Source organism: Mycena indigotica (assembly GCF_014461135.1).
Source record: "Mycena indigotica strain 171206Taipei chromosome Unknown Mind.scaff0004, whole genome shotgun sequence".
Classification (NCBI taxonomy): domain Eukaryota; kingdom Fungi; phylum Basidiomycota; class Agaricomycetes; order Agaricales; family Mycenaceae; genus Mycena; species Mycena indigotica.
The window spans coordinates 5,643,248-5,659,957 of record NW_023503003.1 but is presented as its reverse complement, the minus strand read 5'-3'; the positions used below and the strand labels follow the sequence as shown (position 1 = coordinate 5,659,957).

The window sequence follows — 16,710 nt, the reverse complement described above, 5'->3', positions numbered from 1 at the left end:
CGCATACAAAAGCACGTCATCAAGAGCAGCTTGCTGGGACACACGGACATAATCTCGAGCAAACCGCTCGTCTTCAGATCCTGCAACGCGCCAAACCCATTCTCCCAACATTCATTGCTCCGCCCACCAACGCCAACACTTCCTATGTTGTTCTCTCCCCAGCTTCCATGACGTTCTATAGCGTCAACCGGAATGGATGCTCGTGTAGCGACTATCACCGCATCCATTTCTGCACTCATACTGCTGGGGTTGGAATACATTTTCCCAACTCCGGAATCGATATTGCTATATACCCGCCCACTGTGCGTACACTTCTCCATCCACAACTTGCAATTCCCGGGGCGGCAACAACTTTAACACCCACACCACTGCAACTGGAGGCATATGCCCTTCCGCCAGGTATATCTGATGTTGAAACAGCAGCGTCTCACCAGCTTGCCAAACAGCTGCTTGCCATTGCAGCAGACGTTGCTCAGAACCCGCGCTCGTTGACGGACATTACCGGCCTTCGGGAGGCAGTTACCCATTTCTTGAAACCTGATTCAATGCTACTTCCGGCCGCTGAGAAGGTAGCTCCGAATCAGAAGAACCACTGGGCGGAGACGACCAAAAACATGGGTTGCTCTCAATCGACTGCCTTGAAACGCAAGCGGGATCCCGATGGGTCCGGAATTGGTGTGCGAAAGACCAAAATCAAATCATATGATGATCCTTTCGGCGCTGGGGAACGATCAGGTAAACGGGCTCGTCCGGATGCCCAAAATGCGCCAATGCCACCTGTACCCTCAGCCCCGCCTTCACCCCCAGCCCCGCCGCCACTTCTGCCACCTTCTACTGTCTCCAAGGTTAATCGCCGGACCCAATTACCGAAGAAACTGCCAACACCTTCGACGCACATGATGAGCACTCGAGCGCGCGGCCCAGCAGTGTCATATGGCCCCGTCTATCTGGACCGGCCGCCCGGAGCACCGCCGCCAACCCTGTATGGGATGCCACCCCCGCCAATTTGAATGTTGAATTAGTTGCATTGTTTCATTTTAATACAATTATAAATGTTTAGGACTTAACAGCGGGATATAACTCTTAAGGGCGCGAAGGCGGGACAGGTGGCGGGGTCATGTGCTGGGAAATTTCCTTTTTAGGAAGCCGTGACCTTGCGGATTCGGTTTCAAGTGCTGGGCGCTGACGATGACGCCGACGACGAGGTCGCGGTCCACGACGGTGAACACTGGTACTTCGCGCTGCATGGAACAGTGAGGATGATCTGTGTTGGGCGAAAAAAAGTATGTGAACCGTTTCTCCTTGATGCCGGAGTTGGAACAGTGCCGCGTGGATATCCAGAAGACTGCTGTTGTCAGTTAGAGATGGCGAGAGGTTTCGGCACGAACAGGGTGGCCCATAGCTCTGGAGAGCTGGTGCTACAGCCAGCATCGAGAGTTATCCGCTGCGGATTGGTCGCATTCTCGAACCAGCGATGAATTGTCTAAGAAGGTTGTGGAGTGGTAAGTATTGCAGAAGCAGACTGACCTTTCCCCGTTCCTTTTTGCTCATCCATCGAGCAATTCTATCTGAGCCAGGCATGAATAAGACCAATCCATGTATGTCGATGCCAATTTTGAGCTGTGGACTTGGGGATGGGGCAGCACCGCAAGCTGCCCTATGGGAAGATACTTGGTCATTGAGACTGAGGAGTAGAACTGAGTATTCACCAGTTCCTGCGCTTGTAAACGACGAAAGAAACCGTGGCAGTGGCCATTATAGTGGGCATGTCCTCTATATCCGATATCAGTCTCCTAGAAATGCCGCCAATGGTATAACTCACCGGTCTCCTCATCTCCCTCCGCGTAAACCACCTAAAAACCTCAGGTATAGCAGGCTCTGCGAATAGTAGCTTTAAGCTCACCCGTCCGTGGGCATAATGCTGTGCCTGGAGCATTTCCGTGATGCTTTTGTATATCTGGGGCACTTGATATGGAAATAATAGGCGGAAAATGAGTCTTGGAATGCAGCGAGACCCTCAGTGCATCACATGATCGCGCGGATCACAAACTCCCCGGAACGTTTCAGTGGCTCACATCTCAGACTGAGCGTCAGTGGCTGGTGGAGCAGATCGAGTCTTGAGTTTGTTCGTTTGTTGGTGAGTTGCTCTGTAGTTTTCTGCTCTTTTGCCGAGTTTTGCCTCATCACTTGGTTAGCTTGTGCGACGCATTAGCCGCAGATCCAGTTTACTGGCCTAGACACTTCAGGTGACAAGCTAGCGCAGTTGCGGACTGGATCTTTGGATTTTTGTGTCAAAGCTTCCTGAAGAAACTGATGAAGGCAAAGAAAGAAGAGAGAGAAGATTGATATCACTCTTTGATGTGTTAGCAGTAAATTTTTACATACCAAATAATAACAGTAAGTACTTAGAACAACAGCCACAATTACAACATGAACGCTATCTGAGCATGGTCAACTCAGCTCTAGCCGCTCGCCTCCTTCTCGCCTCCGCCAACTTGAGCTTCTCGTTGGCCTTCAACTCCCGCCACTCGCAACCATCAACATATTCGCACGAACTGCCGCTCATTCAGCCTTCAACATCTCAAAAGAAAAGAGAGCAAACGCACAAACACCTCGAAGTCTGCGCTTCCGTCACGCCGCGCGCCCGACGGTGACCCGTCCACCACTGAATTGCGCTGTGAAGATATTCCTCAAGCCGGACCTCGTCCATAGGAAAGCGTTTCGTGCCTATAACGGCCGAAGCCGTTGGCGATTGCAGAGAACTTCGCCCATGTTCTAGTTGACAGCTGCGAAGGGCTTTCTGGAGCTCTTCTTGGAATTGTGCCATCTGGGCCGACTCGGCTTCCGATGCAATGCTCATAAGAATAGCGCGCGCCAATTCTTCTTCCTCGCTCTCTCCGTGTACCACGAGTGTGTTGCTGGGGCGCAGGGGAGCGGGGTACTTTCTCTGAGATCGGTATATGACGGTCAGGTCGTGATTCAGAGGCGGAAGCCGCATGTCTGCGACTCTCAAGTCGAGCAACATGCACAAATCAGCCAAACAGGAGGGAAGCGCTTCGATAGTTCCGAGGATAGGCCTCATTTGTGCTTTGAACACTTCTGAGAACAATCGTCCCGGGTCAAGACTGAGCTGATTCCAGAATGCAAGATAGTCGAACTGCTGCGACGGATCCAGGAGAATGCCGAGAAGCCGGTGGTAGAGCATAAGTTGAATTTTCGTAGGCACGGTGTCTTCCTCAGGGGGTAGAGAGTCTGTCCGGCGGGTCTTCGTGTCAATCAAGTGTATGGTTGATATGTTGCCGTCCTTTTCGATCCGTAACTCGTCCTATAGAAATTGTCTTGTCATTGGAATAGGCACATGGAGGGGTACAAACAGCAATGCCGACCACCGCAATGCCCTCTATGAGCCCAAAGATAGGAATTTCGCGCTAAGGCCATGGTCACCGCAATATAATATATGAAGTAGAACTTTACACACGACGCAGTTTTCCGCTTGCAAAGAGCTCAGGGACGTGATGAAGTTGAGTATTCTGGGCAACGTAAGATGATTTGCTTCATGGCATCCACACACACCGTAGTCCCCACCGTTCCTCCTCACTCGTAATCCGGATTTGGACTTCTTCAGCCTTGAGCTCCATCTCAAGCTCTTTGTGAATGAACTAGGAGAAGATCAGACACCGGCAGAGACAGGGATGTCGGAAGGAAGTGTTCACCCGTCCTCGATTTGTCGTCTGCTCATTCCGCGCGGCAACTTGTTGTTGGACAACAATCTCCTTCCCAGTTCGTTCAGAGCGAAATGAGCGTGGCCGGTCGGCAAGCCGCCGAGAGCGCTTTTGCTGTAGCCCATAGTCAAGCTGGACCTCGCACCTGGAGAAGACATTAACGCGGATGCGGCGACTCAATAATACTTACCACGCAAGAGAGGTTATGTCAGTCACGGAGAGTGTTCCTTGTCGCCGATAACGCGCCATAGGACTTGTTCTACTGTTGCTAGTTTGAGAGTCCGCAGTACTAGTCGCAGACTCAATTTCGATAGAAATAGAGGGCATAGCGGCTGAAGCGTTGTCGGCTATGGCTTCGGCACAAAGGGCATCCAAAGTTGCGAAATCGGCGTCGTTCAATGTTCCAAAATCGTCGTATAGATCGTAGTCATCATAGGCCATCCTTCCATGAAGCTGGCGAGCCGGTTGGCGCGTCCAGATGCTGGTTCGCGGTTGAGTCACACATCGCCGATGACGTGTGACCGCACGCTCGTGACCGTGACCACAACTTGCTTGTGATCGATTCTCTTACTCAGAAATTTCTCTTCCTTGCTGTTTTCTCGAATCTCGCCAGCAAGTACGGCCGACGTATTCACTCGGAGGCATTAGAAAGTGCACTCTCATGTCATACCACCGTCGCGATTCCTGATTTCTCCACTCAGTTGCCACGGTTCTGTCCAATGCGTGTGGTCTACAAGACGCATGCAATCGTAAAAACTGGTCGCAATGCAAAAGCGGCACCGTCCTTGGACTCAATGGCCATATCAACACCGAATTTATGTAATGGAACCTGAAGTTTTCCGGCCTGCGAGTATCGTCGAGCTCCACATCCAGCCACACACCGCCGTCATCATCGGTCGTTCCCGCGTTGAATGTGCATTCCGGACCGTTATACGGACCGCCATGTGAGGTCGAGGCTGGTATAAATCCACTTTCGCTCATGTCCCAAGCTTCCCTTCCCTGCCTATTCCTCCGCCCGAAATGGTAAAAGAAACGGCAATATCTAGCAGAGCTATACTGCTCGCTGTGTTCATCGCATTCGGTGTGTGTTATCGTTCGTGGGTGAGCTAAATGCTGATTCCGAGCACAGGAGGATTCCTGTTTGGGTGCGTCGGTCTTCATTCATTTTGGTCCTTTTTTATTCAACATCTCTTAGCTATGACATTGGCGTCATCTCAGGCTGCCTTATCATGCCCGACTTTATTGACCGCTTTGGCGAGTTTCGCCCAGATGGTACCAAGTTTCTATCGAGCTCGCGCCAATCCATCATAACCTCATTGCTATCCGCTGGGTGAGTCATATTCCGGTCCTTGTTCCCTCAACGTTGGTCTCATCGACGTCATAGAACTTTCGTGTCGGTATCTCATGTCACCCCGTCTTCTCTCTACAAACCTCTTTCCAGCGGGGCTCTCGGACAGGCATTCACGAGTGACAGTTTTGGACGACGCGGCTCTATTCTCATCTGGTCTGCGATCTTTACAGTTGGGGTTGCCATCCAAACTGGCACAGTTCGTTCTATCGCACAACTCACTGTTGGACGATTCATAGCTGGGTTAGGTGTCGGTGCTCTTTCTGGTATGTTCCAATTTGCGGCACCGAATTATCCGACTCATTGCGCGTCCACTCAACAGCTATCGTACCGTCTGTTTCCTACCCTCTATCTCTCGAAACATCAAAATTCATACCAAAGCAGATTATATAATGGAGAAACGTCCCCCAAGGCTTATCGAGGGACATTTTTAGTCCTGTATCAGCTTCAAATCATCATTGGGTTGGTTATTTTCTGCTAATCCAGCCCACATAAATTGATTATCTGTCAGGTTATTCCTCAGCTATGTTTTGGACCTTGCCACACACTCAATACCCAATTCTGCTTCTTGGCGTGTTCCTGTTGGTCTCCAACTCGTTTGGGGGCTGGCGCTCCTCTCCGGCATATTTTTTCTCCCCGAATCCCCGTAAGCCCGCTTTCGAAATCATCAACATTCATTCACATCATAGACGTCTGCTCCTCGGAAATGGAAAGAAAGAACAGGCTCAGCGTGTCATCGCAGACCTCAATGGCGTCACGATCGACGACCCCATTGTCGCCGAGACTGTAGAAGAGCTTGAGTATGCTATTGAACAGGAGAATGCTGGCGGGAAAGCGACCTGGGCCGAGTGTTTTTCAACGCGTAATGCGATGTGGAAGCGGACCGGCAATGGTATGATGATCCAGTTCCTGCAGCAATTGAATGGGCAGAACTTTTACTGTGTGTGCTCCTTCTTACACGCCGCACGGAATCCTGATCACAATTAGACTACTATGGCGACACTTTTTTCAAGAGTGCTGGCACACAGTAGGTTGGTTCCTTTTCAAATTATCTGAGGCTGACTGGTTAGGCTCTCACCCTATGTTATCCAGACCATCCTGGGAGGTGTTTCTGTTGCTGGAACAATCCCTGCCCTGGTAAGCAGCCCACGTTTTTACGCAGAAGTGAATCATTCAATCAACACAGCACCTGATTGAAGTAAGCTTTTACTTTTTTTTTAGAGGGCTCGAGAAAGCTTACTTTACCCTAAGTCTTGGGGGCGGCGAAAGGTGAGTTGACATCTCCAAATATTGTCCTGGCTAATTTGTGCAGCTTCTTCTAACTGGCGCACTCCTGCAAGCCGCTTGTGCTATCATAGTGCGGCTTGGATTAAACCCTTGTCCATCCTTTTACCTTGCCCATAGGCTGGACTGGTCGGTCATTACACTTTAGCACCGACTGGGACTGCCTCAGAGCTTCTTACGCGTCGCAATAAACAAGGAGGTGAGTTTGAGAAGCCTAAAAAACATCAGTCCAGCTGATCGCAAATAGGTGATGTCCTCATCGCATTCGCTGTTCTGCACGTCTTGTGCTTCTCTATCTTTTGGGGGCCCACACCGTCCGCGGTTTCTAGTTCCGTCTTGCAACATTTGCAACTGACAATCTCTATAGTTGGGTTTACCTTGGAGAATCGTTCCCGCTTCGTGTGCGTCCCAAAGCTATCGCACTTGGAAGTGCTAGCAACTGGATTTGGAACTTCCTTCTTGGATTTTTCGCGCCTCGTATTGCGGAGGACATCGGTCCTCTTATTTTGATGATTTTCTTTTCGATGTTGGTTGTTGGTGAGTGTCGTGAACGCCTCAGTGTTAGCATTCACTCAAATCTGCTGCCCACAGCGTTCATTTACGTATACCTTTTTATCCCGGAAACTAAAAGCCTCAGTTTGGAGGAAGTCGACGAACTATATCGCTCCGGTGTCAAACCCTGGCACTCTTCTAGTTGGCAACCTCATTTACTCGACGGTATTCGGGAACGAGATGGGAAAGATGTCAGAGCCAGCAACGAAAAAGCGGCAGTAGCGGAAAAGGAAGCCTGAACTATGGGACTTTATAGCTATCCAAACCGATAAGCCTTACTTGCGAATGCAGGAGCTTGAGTCAGTCGGATGTTCCACATAAAAGGAGTTTCGGGAGTCTGAGACTTGGAATGGGATTCATCCGCGCGTGACCGAAACTGTAACACTCCATCGTCTCTTGACTTTAACCCCCATGTTGCTTGCTAAATTGCGTCGCATCTGCTCCCATTACCTCTTGCGGCTCTCCAAAAGCGCCGAGGCTCTCCTCGCAGTCAGGTTGTCCCTCGTCATCGTCAAAGAAGTTCTTGATTTGTCGAAGTCGACCACAACGACTTACCCGCCACTCAATCTTCCCCTCGTTCTCACTCTTCCGCCTGCCCCCATCCGCCTCACACTTCCGCCCGCCCCCGTCCCTCCCCCAACCAAAGCGTTGCCCATCCTCATACGAGGGACAGTTGTGCTTGGCTCCGGCCTATATCAAGTCCCACCAGGCTTCGTGTTTCTTTCTTTCTTCTGGATTTTTTCCACTGTATTGTTGGTCTATGGGGCCGCAAATAGACTGGGTGTGGCTGCCGCTGTGCGGAAGTATCTCTGCGGTGTGAGAGTTTTCTTGGATTGCGTGAAATATGGTGCCTGGGCAGTTGCTCCTCTCGTTTACTGGAGCCAGGTTGGCTTGCGCAAGATACTGGATTGTCTTGGAAGGTGTGTTCTGTGTACAGAATTTGTGTTAAGTGACTCAAGACCTACAGGTCTACGGGTTCATATGCGACCGAAAATTCGTTTCGTCTCTTCCATACGGTCTCCATTGTCGTCCGAGTCATTCCTTTTGTCGAAAAGGCTACAAGCTGGGGCAAGCACCACTACGCAGTTGGTATCCACAACACGAAGACATTTATCCGTGCTACGATCAAAGCTTTCGACAACGACGAGCTTACTTTAACGCTTACGCTCGCTCGCTCGACCATGAACTGTGACGGCGTCATCATCTTCGTGATCAGCGAGCTTGTCTCCAACTACTGGCGTTGGTGGTTTCTCTGGCGTCTCGATCCTGGAGGAACACCACAGCGTCGCTACCCCTTCATTGCCGGAACTCCCGATAGCTGGGACGGATTACTGCCAGCGCCCGAGGTCAATGCATTGTCAGCCGCAACGCACGGCTTATGGGGCTCTTCTGCTTGGAAACCCGTCCAAACGTTCAATATCAAAAGGCCATTTGACAAAACTAAATTCACGCGAATAAGACTGCTGGGACGAGGCACATTCGGGAAGGTCATCGAAGTCTCTACCTATTGTGGAATACACATCGCCCTCAAGAGAGTAAAGCGACGAGGGAAAAAGTCGGACCACTATACCGCACGACAAGCCTCGACTATGCTTTGGAACATGCTTGCGTCCGAAGTCCAAGTCCCCATTCTCATGCGCAATAATGCCGCATTTCCTTCCGTCTATGGAGTCTGGTGGGACGATGCTAGCTATTATATCGCGATGGTGTGTGTTGTTTTCCACCTTCTTCGTCGTGCTGACAATTACTACAGCAGCTGGGTGACCAATGCCTAGCGGACGTTGATCATTTCCCCTCCCGTTTAGACATTTTCTGCTACGGCCGTCAGCTTGTATGATCATCTCCGGTGTTTTCTGTTCTTTGTGCTAATCATTCTCAACAGGTTGCCGCACTCGAATCGTTGCATGCCCAATATATCGTCCACCGCGACCTCAAACCCGAAAACATTCTTCTGAAAAAGGGTCAAATCATGATCATTGATTTCGGTCTCGCTCGCGTTTTCCAACCAGGAGCAGGTCCTGCTCGCTTCTGGGCCCACGAATCAGGAGAATATCGGCTGGAGGAAGTAGCAGGGACGACAGGCTACATGTCTCCCTTGGTCGCAAAAGGTTATCCATATTCGTTCGACGCCGACTTGTGGAGTTTTGGAGTGATCATATACCAATGGATCGTGCAACGCGTAGGTTTCTCCCCATAGCTTGACTGAGGTTTTGACGTTGTTAGTGGGACCCGCCTCGAATCACACCTCTTGCAAAGCGCTTCCAGTTGGATCCAAAGGACGACCTGGAAGATGACGAATTCGACTTCTTCAAGAGGATATTTTCGCTGGAAAGAGGGCAGCGTTTCCAAAGCTGGAAGGAGGTTCGCAACCACCCAATGTGGTTGGGGTTGATATAACCCTATGACGAAAGTAAAGCACCCAAGGACGATCGACCGGAGAGGCTGCGAGAGGTGTAACCAGGCAAAATCTTCGGTCGAGCGGGAGTTTATGAGGGGGACGCCCTTCTTAAACTCTTGACCGAAGCTTTCTGCTCTCTCTCGTAGTAGTATCCGGCTTCGTCAAGTGCTCGTCATTTTTCTTTGCTTCTTGTTTTCTGGATTTCTTCTTGGATTTTTTTCTCAGTACATCGTCATCATCCGATGTCTAGTAGGGACAAATTAATGGATTTTGTGCACTACTTGACCCGGTGAAGGAGGTTGGAAGGGAAGTCACCAACGTGATCCATGCTGATCGCTGATGTTGATACCATCAATACACGACTTTGCGTTTTTCAACATGGTTGAAAAGCTGAAATACTGTGCCAAGCTTGTGGAAGGAACCGGAACATCGTCTTTCCCTGGTACTGTCCTTCTTTGTCAACGAAAACAACAACAGAAAACTTGCCATCGATGAGAATAAACCACGTCATTTCCGTATCAGGATAAGATTGGCGTCTTTTCGTCTGCTTCCATGACGGACCTACTGCACTCCGCGCTTCACTCAGCAACCAGCCTCTCGGGACTGGCCTCGCAAGGCAACAGCGGTACGGAGACACCTGCCGTGCCATATTCTCGGCCTACAACGCCTGGTGCAAGTCCCACCGTTCCAATCCAAATCGGCTTTGTCGGTTTAGGCGCAATCGGAGGAGTCATGGCGAAGAATCTGGCCAACTACCGTGCCACACACTCCCACAACGCGGCCCCCATCCTTGTGTGGAACCGAACTGCTGCCAAAGCGGACGCGTTGTTGAAGGAGCTGGGAGCAAACAAGATTCGGGTCACCAACTCGCTGGAGCAGATCGCGACGGAGTGCGATGTCATTATTACTGCCCTGGCGAATGATGAGGTCGTCAGGGAAATCTACGAGAAGTTTGTCGCAACGTTGAAGGTGAGTTGGTCTTGTTTCTGAAATGATCATTGAACGGTCTTGGCTGCAGCACACACCTCCCGCACGACACAAGATATTCGTCGAGACTAGTACCGTGAGCCGACTTTCTGTCACTTCATCCTTCCCACAACGTCGCAGATTTATCCTACCTTTGCTGGCGAACTCGACAGCCTCGTTTCATCGATTCCTCACTGCCATCTTGTCGCGTCGCCCGTGTTTGGCACCCCAGCCGTGGCTGCAGGCGCCCAGCTCATCATTGTCATGTCCGGGGACTACCGCTCCAAGAAGGAAGTCGCTTACATGCTGGTCCCTGCCGTTGGCCGCAAGGTGATTGATCTAGGCGGAAACATCGAGAAAGGTAGGCCCGCTCCAGACTATGTCCATCAGCGCTTATGCTTATCCAGCACCCACGTTCAAGCTAATCGGAAACTCGATGATTTTGGGCACGCTGGAGATTTTTGCGGAGAGTTACACACTGGCGGAGAAATCGGGTATTCCCGCCCAAGAAGTGCACAAACTTGTCAAAGAAATCTTCCCCGCGCCTGGGTCGGCTTGGTTTCACTGTCCACTCCCAGCTGCCTGACTGGTTGTATCAGGTTAATGAGATATTCGGAGCGGATGTCGACCAATAACTTCGATGCCAAGACTGGATTCTCCATTAACGGTGGTATCAAAGACGCGTCCCATATCCGTCGCCTCACTGCGGTTCACAACTCCCCAATGCCAGGTGAGTTGGGGCGTGTTCAATGAAGCAACTTGATGGATTTCCCTTTCAGCAATCGATATCGCACATCAACACCTGATAACGGCCCGTGCTATCCATACTGGTCAAGTCCAAGCGGGAAAGGAGGCTGTCGACGTTCTGGATTGGAGTGGAATTGTTGCTGGGGCTCGTGTTGCTGCTGGGTTGGATCCGTTCGAGTCTGGGGTAAGAAGTCCTTACAATAGACATCGAAACGCTCATGAAATGCTTGCTAGAATGTTGGTGTTGTACAGGAAGATTAAACCGAAAACATATAGACGCTACAGTGTAACAACAGAGACTATCGCTTTTGCTTCTTGCCCCTTCGTGTTTTCCTTATCACCGCCACCGTTTTCTCTTGTTTCTGTCTCATCTGCCTTGCGCTTTTGGCCAGCAGCAGTGGACTTCACACTGACCACCGTATTGCCCCTTCCTTTCCCTATTTGCCGTTCCGCCACGCTCCAGTCTACGCCCGCGTCATTTATCGCATACCTAAGAAACGGTCAAACTGGGTCATTGGTCAATGGGCAGAGAAAACAACGAGCTTACTTCTTCAGATCAAGACTATCGATCATCTCTCGTTGGCGTTGCTTCTCCTTGCTCATCTCTACTGCACCAGCCTCCTCGAGTTCATCTTCCAACGCGGCAGCGGTTACCGTCCCGGTGTCTGCTGCAAACGCCGGTTTTGGAGCGGCCTCGGGAATGTCGGCACCAATGGCAGCCTTTTGTATTCCGACAAGCCGTTTCGTGATCTTGCGGACGAGTTTGCCGAACAGGGCGAGTGTTTGTGAGGAGGGCAGCGTCAGCTCTTTCTCGAGGTCGTCGATTTCCTTATTTTGTAGCCCAAGACCGAGGAGAATGGCGCTCTGGACCGCACTGAGATGTACGTTCTCGTCCTCTCCGGCCCCGATTAGTCGTCGTTCGAAGAAGAGTTTGGCAATGGTGGGAACGAGGTCGAGGGCTGCGTGGTAGTCGAGCATATTGTTTGAATATGCTTCTAGTCGTTTTAGGTCGAAGGGGGTGAGGAGATGGGAGAGTTCAGTTGAGGCAAGGGCTACGCTGAGCATTTAGCAAACATCAGACTAAAGGTTAGACACATACGTCGCGATTTTGAGGGGTCCGAGTCGATTGTTTTGAGGCCGATATTCACAGCTTCGAGTATGCTTAAAGCAGTGATGCTCCCGAATTCGCGGAACTTGTAGGAAAGAAGGGAAAGGAATCGTCTTCGGAAGTCTATGATTCGTTAGGTTAAGATCCACTGGAGTTGAGGTTGACATGCCTTTAGCAAACTCCCCCAGCCACTCTTGACTGTCGGCCGTGCTATTCAAGCCGCGGACCATAAGGCAGCTGTGCTCTCCAGTTAACTCGCTTGGAGTTTGCCGCAGATAAAGAGGGACGTAGCCAGCTTTCTTCCAAAATCTGATGCTAGTTCAGAAAGAGGAATTCTCCAATGAGGGGATATCGTACCGAAGAAGCTGGGCAGTCAGCCCATAGCTCACACCTAGGTAATCCAGCACCTCGGGTTTGCGCTCCGATAACCTTTGTAATAACGGGGGCATGCTTGTGACTGGTTTCACTGATGGTGTTTCGGTATGCAGATCAGCCGTTGACTTTGAACGTCAGCTGGAACCCGTCTATTGTAATGATTAACCCACAAGATCGAATTTCCCTGGCTTGGGATATTTTGGGGCCGCTTTCTCCGCTTCGTCGAAATCGTAGTATTCGCCGCTGTAGAACGCGTTGAGGGCCTCCAGTGCTCTGGACCCGTAACCCATCTGTAAATGAGGTGAGGTCAAGGAGAAGACCAGGGAACATGCAAACTGACCCCTGCATAATCAGGATCTGACGCTATCCTGACAACTCGACCTCCCTTCAACGATGCGAACCCACTCTCTAGAAACTGCGTGCTGATGACCCACGGAATCATATCTCCACTCGCTTGTTGACCTCGTCCAGCAGCATCTAAAACAACCTCTTTCTTCAATCCACCCTCTAGCGCGACTTGTAAAACCACCAGCGGCTCTGGTAGTGTATCTTCATCGTCTTCTATTGGTGGGAGCAGTACGAAAAGGTGATGAGCTGGTGCGTCCGAAAGCATTTGAAGGTCGTTCGGCTGGTTTTTATAATGCGATGCGACATATAACGCCATCATGCGTTGCAGAAACACTTCACTAGCAGGATGATAACTGAATAGCGTGTCGCGATTGACATAGAAAAGCGAGCAGGTTGAAGGATGCGGGGTTCCACGATGAGAAGACGAGCCAGTGGTAGCGTTGAGACAGAGGACATTATAGAGCCACTTCTCGATCTTGTCGTTGGTGCCATACCGTATGGGCGTTGTGAGCTTGATCTCTCGTAGTGATCTCGCCTTGGGAGCAGGTTTGGGATGTTTTTTGGATGTAGAAGGTGCAGAGTCCTCATCTTTACTAGCACCGGCAGAGCCAGCGGGAGCTTTAGTTAATGAAGGTCGTGTACTTTCCCGAAGCTGCTTGAACAGCTTCAATGAAAGGCTGCGGCCGGTGCCTTCATAACCATTGATTGTCGAAGCAAGAAAGACGAGGTAGGGCCCAATGAGGTTTCGAACAAGTGGTAGGGGAATTGCAGCGGCCTCATCGATGATGACAAGTTCTGCTTGACCCAGGACGTGGGCATCTTGAGGTTGGATATACTGCGAAGAGTTGAAAGGAGAAGACAAAGTACGGAGACTAAAACGCTGACCTGGATGGTTTGGCGATGATTTTTGAACACGTCTACTCTTACGATCGCGCCTTTCGGTCCACCCTCCGCCGATACGCTTTGCATGATGTCATAGTCAAGATGTTCTTCGTAGCCCAGGACATCCATACCCTTGAATATGAACTCAAAAACGGTCTTGAGATTTTCTGGGCTTGGGCTGGTTACGAAGATATTAGAGTAGCCATGTCCAAGGGCTGCGGCGATTGCCAATCCTAACGCTGCTGATTTTCCACGTCCACGAGCAGCAGTAAGGGTAACAGTCGATGAAAGTGTCTTTTCCGAAATCGCTTCGATAAATGTAAGTACGGCTTGCGCTTGATCCAGCGTTTTCGCAAGGGTGACTAGGGGCCCAGCAGGAGTTGTGTCTACCAAGCTCTCACGTAGAGCAGCAAGTTGCGTTTGGTCGGGGGTGATTTTGGGGAGTTCACCATCCTCGATAGGGGTGATATCTTTGCCACGGGAAATGGGAAGGACGTTCAGTTCGTCGTCTAAAAAGAGGCAGTCCTCGCACGACCCAAGAGAAAGGATAAATCGTTCGTTGAAGCGGGCCACTACGGAGTCATGAGATGCAGTTCTATATCGAGCGTGCACATCCTGCAAAAGACTAAGGAGGAATGAATACCCAAGGCTAGATGGACGCACCATGGTCATCGTGTAGAGCTGCTTCAGACTCGTCATAGTTTTGAGGAGCAAAACGATCAAGCCTCCTCCTTCAACCGTTTCGATAGTTCTAGCAAGTAAATTTGGCGTTACAGCCTCGAAGTCCTGCAAGACCAGCATTCCGTAGGTATGGCCCAAAATCTTCTCTGACTCTTTATAGTACCTGGCAGATATTCAATAGTCTACACGAAAAAAAAGAAACTAGCACGCACGTATATCGTATGTCAGTAGCGGCAATGAAAACTTCGAATGGATTCTTCTCGTTTGGCTCCCGGATGCCCCGTTTTATGTCGCGCTTTATCTTGTTCTCTGCATTCTTCCGGTGACTGTTAAACCATTGAGCAATGAGAATCCGAACGAATTGAGTGGGACGGACCTGACCTCGTGAAGCCAAGATCTTTCTTATAGCACCATAATACAGAAGGCCGAGCGGATACTCGCGTTTGACTCAGCAAGTAATGGAGGTTTGGAATCTTTTCAAGGTTGTAAATCGTCAAGTTGGCGGTCTGGAGCAAGACACACCTGATCCCTTCCCTTGTCTCCAACAAGCACAATGAAAGAGCGATTGTTTTTCTTCACATTATTCTGGATTAATATTGGGATGCGCGGGTCGAGCTGCTTGCGCATGACGGCGAAGAGTAAAAAATTATCCGATCAGCGCATGCCACGTGACCAAATTTAGTGTTTCCCTGGGCCTATTCACTCATTGCATCGCTGCAAGGCTGGCAGAAGCACCTACTATCTTTCTCTTACTACAATGACCTACTTGTCGAACCTACTTCTTCGGCACCAACCAATGCATTCACAACTTCGATTCAAAGTAGATTGACCTACTTTCCCCTGTCTCACAAGCAATTGCACTTCCGCGGCGGAATGCTGTCTCGCACGAGTAATTCCTCGCCAGCGACACGACACGACACGTCCTTTCTTCCTTCTGCCCTCATGCCTCGAATCGCGATGCCTCGAATTCCAATCCTCCTCCTCCCAATCACGCTTGTGGTCATCATATCGCTCATAGTCCTTGCCCAGCAGCACCCCCACACGGCAGAATATCTGGATATCAAGAGCTGGAGCTCGTGGACCGAGAAGTTCTATCGAAATCGCCATGAAGGGGCGAGCCGCCTCAACCTGACTTTGGCGGGTAACGAGTTGCGATACCAGATGGCCGTGGCCCAGCGTAAAGAAATTATGGCCCAGCTGCCCCCCGACACACCCGCGTGCGTTCTTCTATGTCGCCAAATCCAAACTTGCTGAACTATCTTTCGTCGCAGCTTCGCCGACCCTTTCGCCTCAAAATACACGCTCTGGGACCTCGTCATTCCTGCCTTTTCGTGCCCATTCCCCGTTTACCGCGTCGGAAATATGGCGGATGGTGGCAAATATGTGCGTGTCTCTTTTCTGCTGTTGTTCTTTTCCCAACTCCTGCAGGTCTGTGGACTCGAGCGAGCTACCCATCAGGACCGGTGCATTATCTATTCCATGGGAGTGGAGCGCCAGTCGAGTTTCGAGCAGGAGATCTTGCATCAGAGCGATAAATGCGAGGTTCATGGTGGGTATTAGCTTTACTAGGATGTCGAAGACCAACCATTCATATAGGATTCGACTTCTCGGTAACGAAATGGGGACCAGAACTTCTCAACGACCACGAAGTCAACAATCGCTCGCATTTCCACCAGTACAAGATCACGGGAAAGGACAACCACAACGCCTCGCCGAAAGAGTACTCTCTCTCCGGAATCATGAAGGAATTGGGTCACGACTTTATCGACATTCTCAAGGTGTGTGTCCAGTCTTTTGAAAGCATAACGGTACTAAACCGCTACAGGTTGACATCGAGGGCTCGGAATGGCGCACATTATACGAACTCATCGCTTCTTTCGACGGCAAACCTCTTCCTTTCGGCCAGATGCAGATTGAAATCCACGTTGGTTGGACTCCTGGTGAGTTGATTCGTCTTTACTTGACATCTTCGTTTTTTAATTGCGCGGCAGAAATGAAAACGATGAAAGCGGTCGAAGGGTGGTGGACGATGTTGGAAGAAGCTGGACTACGTGCGTTTTGGACTGAAGTCAACCTCGGAGATGTCAACTCTGTCCGCCGGGGTCCCATCGTCGCTGAGGTCCGTTGTTCTTTCCATGGGTTTGCTTCAGTACTGAGTGTCGTTATAGTGGTCCTTCATCAACATTCGAGGTAATCATGCGTTGTTGAACGACCGTCTTCCGGACTACCCTTAAAGATACGATGTACATTAGTTGGTTGCTACACGTGTGTCCCAAGAAAGCAAGAAAGAAAAATACCA

At 50.4% G+C, this 16,710-nt stretch overlaps 5 protein-coding genes across 5 annotated transcripts; 3 read left to right on the top strand and 2 right to left on the bottom strand.

The window, feature by feature from the left end:
• Window positions 1–2,437: 2,437 nt before the first annotated feature.
• On the bottom strand, window positions 2,438–4,163 carry MIND_00554300 (uncharacterized protein; the record flags this gene model as incomplete). Its single annotated transcript, XM_037362320.1, has 7 exons — window positions 2,438–2,555; window positions 2,607–3,325; window positions 3,375–3,428; window positions 3,479–3,530; window positions 3,574–3,659; window positions 3,714–3,867; window positions 3,913–4,163. The coding sequence occupies 7 exons, from the start codon at window positions 4,161–4,163 to the stop codon at window positions 2,438–2,440; spliced, it is 1,434 nt and encodes a 477-aa protein (XP_037222612.1).
• A 324-nt stretch (window positions 4,164–4,487) lies between these two features.
• On the top strand, window positions 4,488–7,145 carry MIND_00554200 (Hexose transporter 2; the record flags this gene model as incomplete). Its single annotated transcript, XM_037362319.1, has 16 exons — window positions 4,488–4,666; window positions 4,712–4,803; window positions 4,852–4,867; window positions 4,918–5,052; window positions 5,107–5,532; window positions 5,582–5,716; window positions 5,760–6,010; window positions 6,058–6,097; window positions 6,141–6,207; window positions 6,257–6,268; window positions 6,322–6,339; window positions 6,383–6,427; window positions 6,475–6,553; window positions 6,602–6,668; window positions 6,722–6,891; window positions 6,946–7,145. 16 exons carry the CDS (start codon window positions 4,488–4,490, stop codon window positions 7,143–7,145), a joined length of 1,932 nt encoding a protein of 643 aa, XP_037222611.1.
• Window positions 7,146–9,856: 2,711 nt separating this feature from the next.
• On the top strand, window positions 9,857–11,278 carry MIND_00554000 (NAD(P)-binding protein; the record flags this gene model as incomplete). Its single annotated transcript, XM_037362318.1, has 7 exons — window positions 9,857–10,273; window positions 10,323–10,367; window positions 10,412–10,631; window positions 10,678–10,819; window positions 10,870–11,000; window positions 11,050–11,201; window positions 11,252–11,278. 7 exons carry the CDS (start codon window positions 9,857–9,859, stop codon window positions 11,276–11,278), a joined length of 1,134 nt encoding a protein of 377 aa, XP_037222610.1.
• An 18-nt stretch (window positions 11,279–11,296) lies between these two features.
• On the bottom strand, window positions 11,297–15,047 carry MIND_00553900 (RNA cytidine acetyltransferase; the record flags this gene model as incomplete). Its single annotated transcript, XM_037362317.1, has 11 exons — window positions 14,934–15,047; window positions 14,793–14,884; window positions 14,624–14,737; window positions 14,394–14,574; window positions 13,734–14,345; window positions 12,841–13,683; window positions 12,671–12,790; window positions 12,483–12,625; window positions 12,117–12,434; window positions 11,565–12,074; window positions 11,297–11,507 (listed from the first exon to the last, which is right to left on the bottom strand). Exons 1-11 carry the CDS (start codon window positions 15,036–15,038, stop codon window positions 11,297–11,299), a joined length of 3,249 nt encoding a protein of 1,082 aa, XP_037222609.1. The 5' UTR covers window positions 15,039–15,047.
• A 57-nt stretch (window positions 15,048–15,104) lies between these two features.
• Window positions 15,105–16,645, top strand: MIND_00553800 (Methyltranfer-dom domain-containing protein; the record flags this gene model as incomplete). Its single annotated transcript, XM_037362316.1, has 7 exons — window positions 15,105–15,628; window positions 15,683–15,794; window positions 15,840–15,960; window positions 16,008–16,189; window positions 16,237–16,351; window positions 16,403–16,530; window positions 16,580–16,645. Exons 1-7 carry the CDS (start codon window positions 15,285–15,287, stop codon window positions 16,643–16,645), a joined length of 1,068 nt encoding a protein of 355 aa, XP_037222608.1. The 5' UTR covers window positions 15,105–15,284.
• Between the last annotated feature and the right edge of the window lie 65 nt (window positions 16,646–16,710).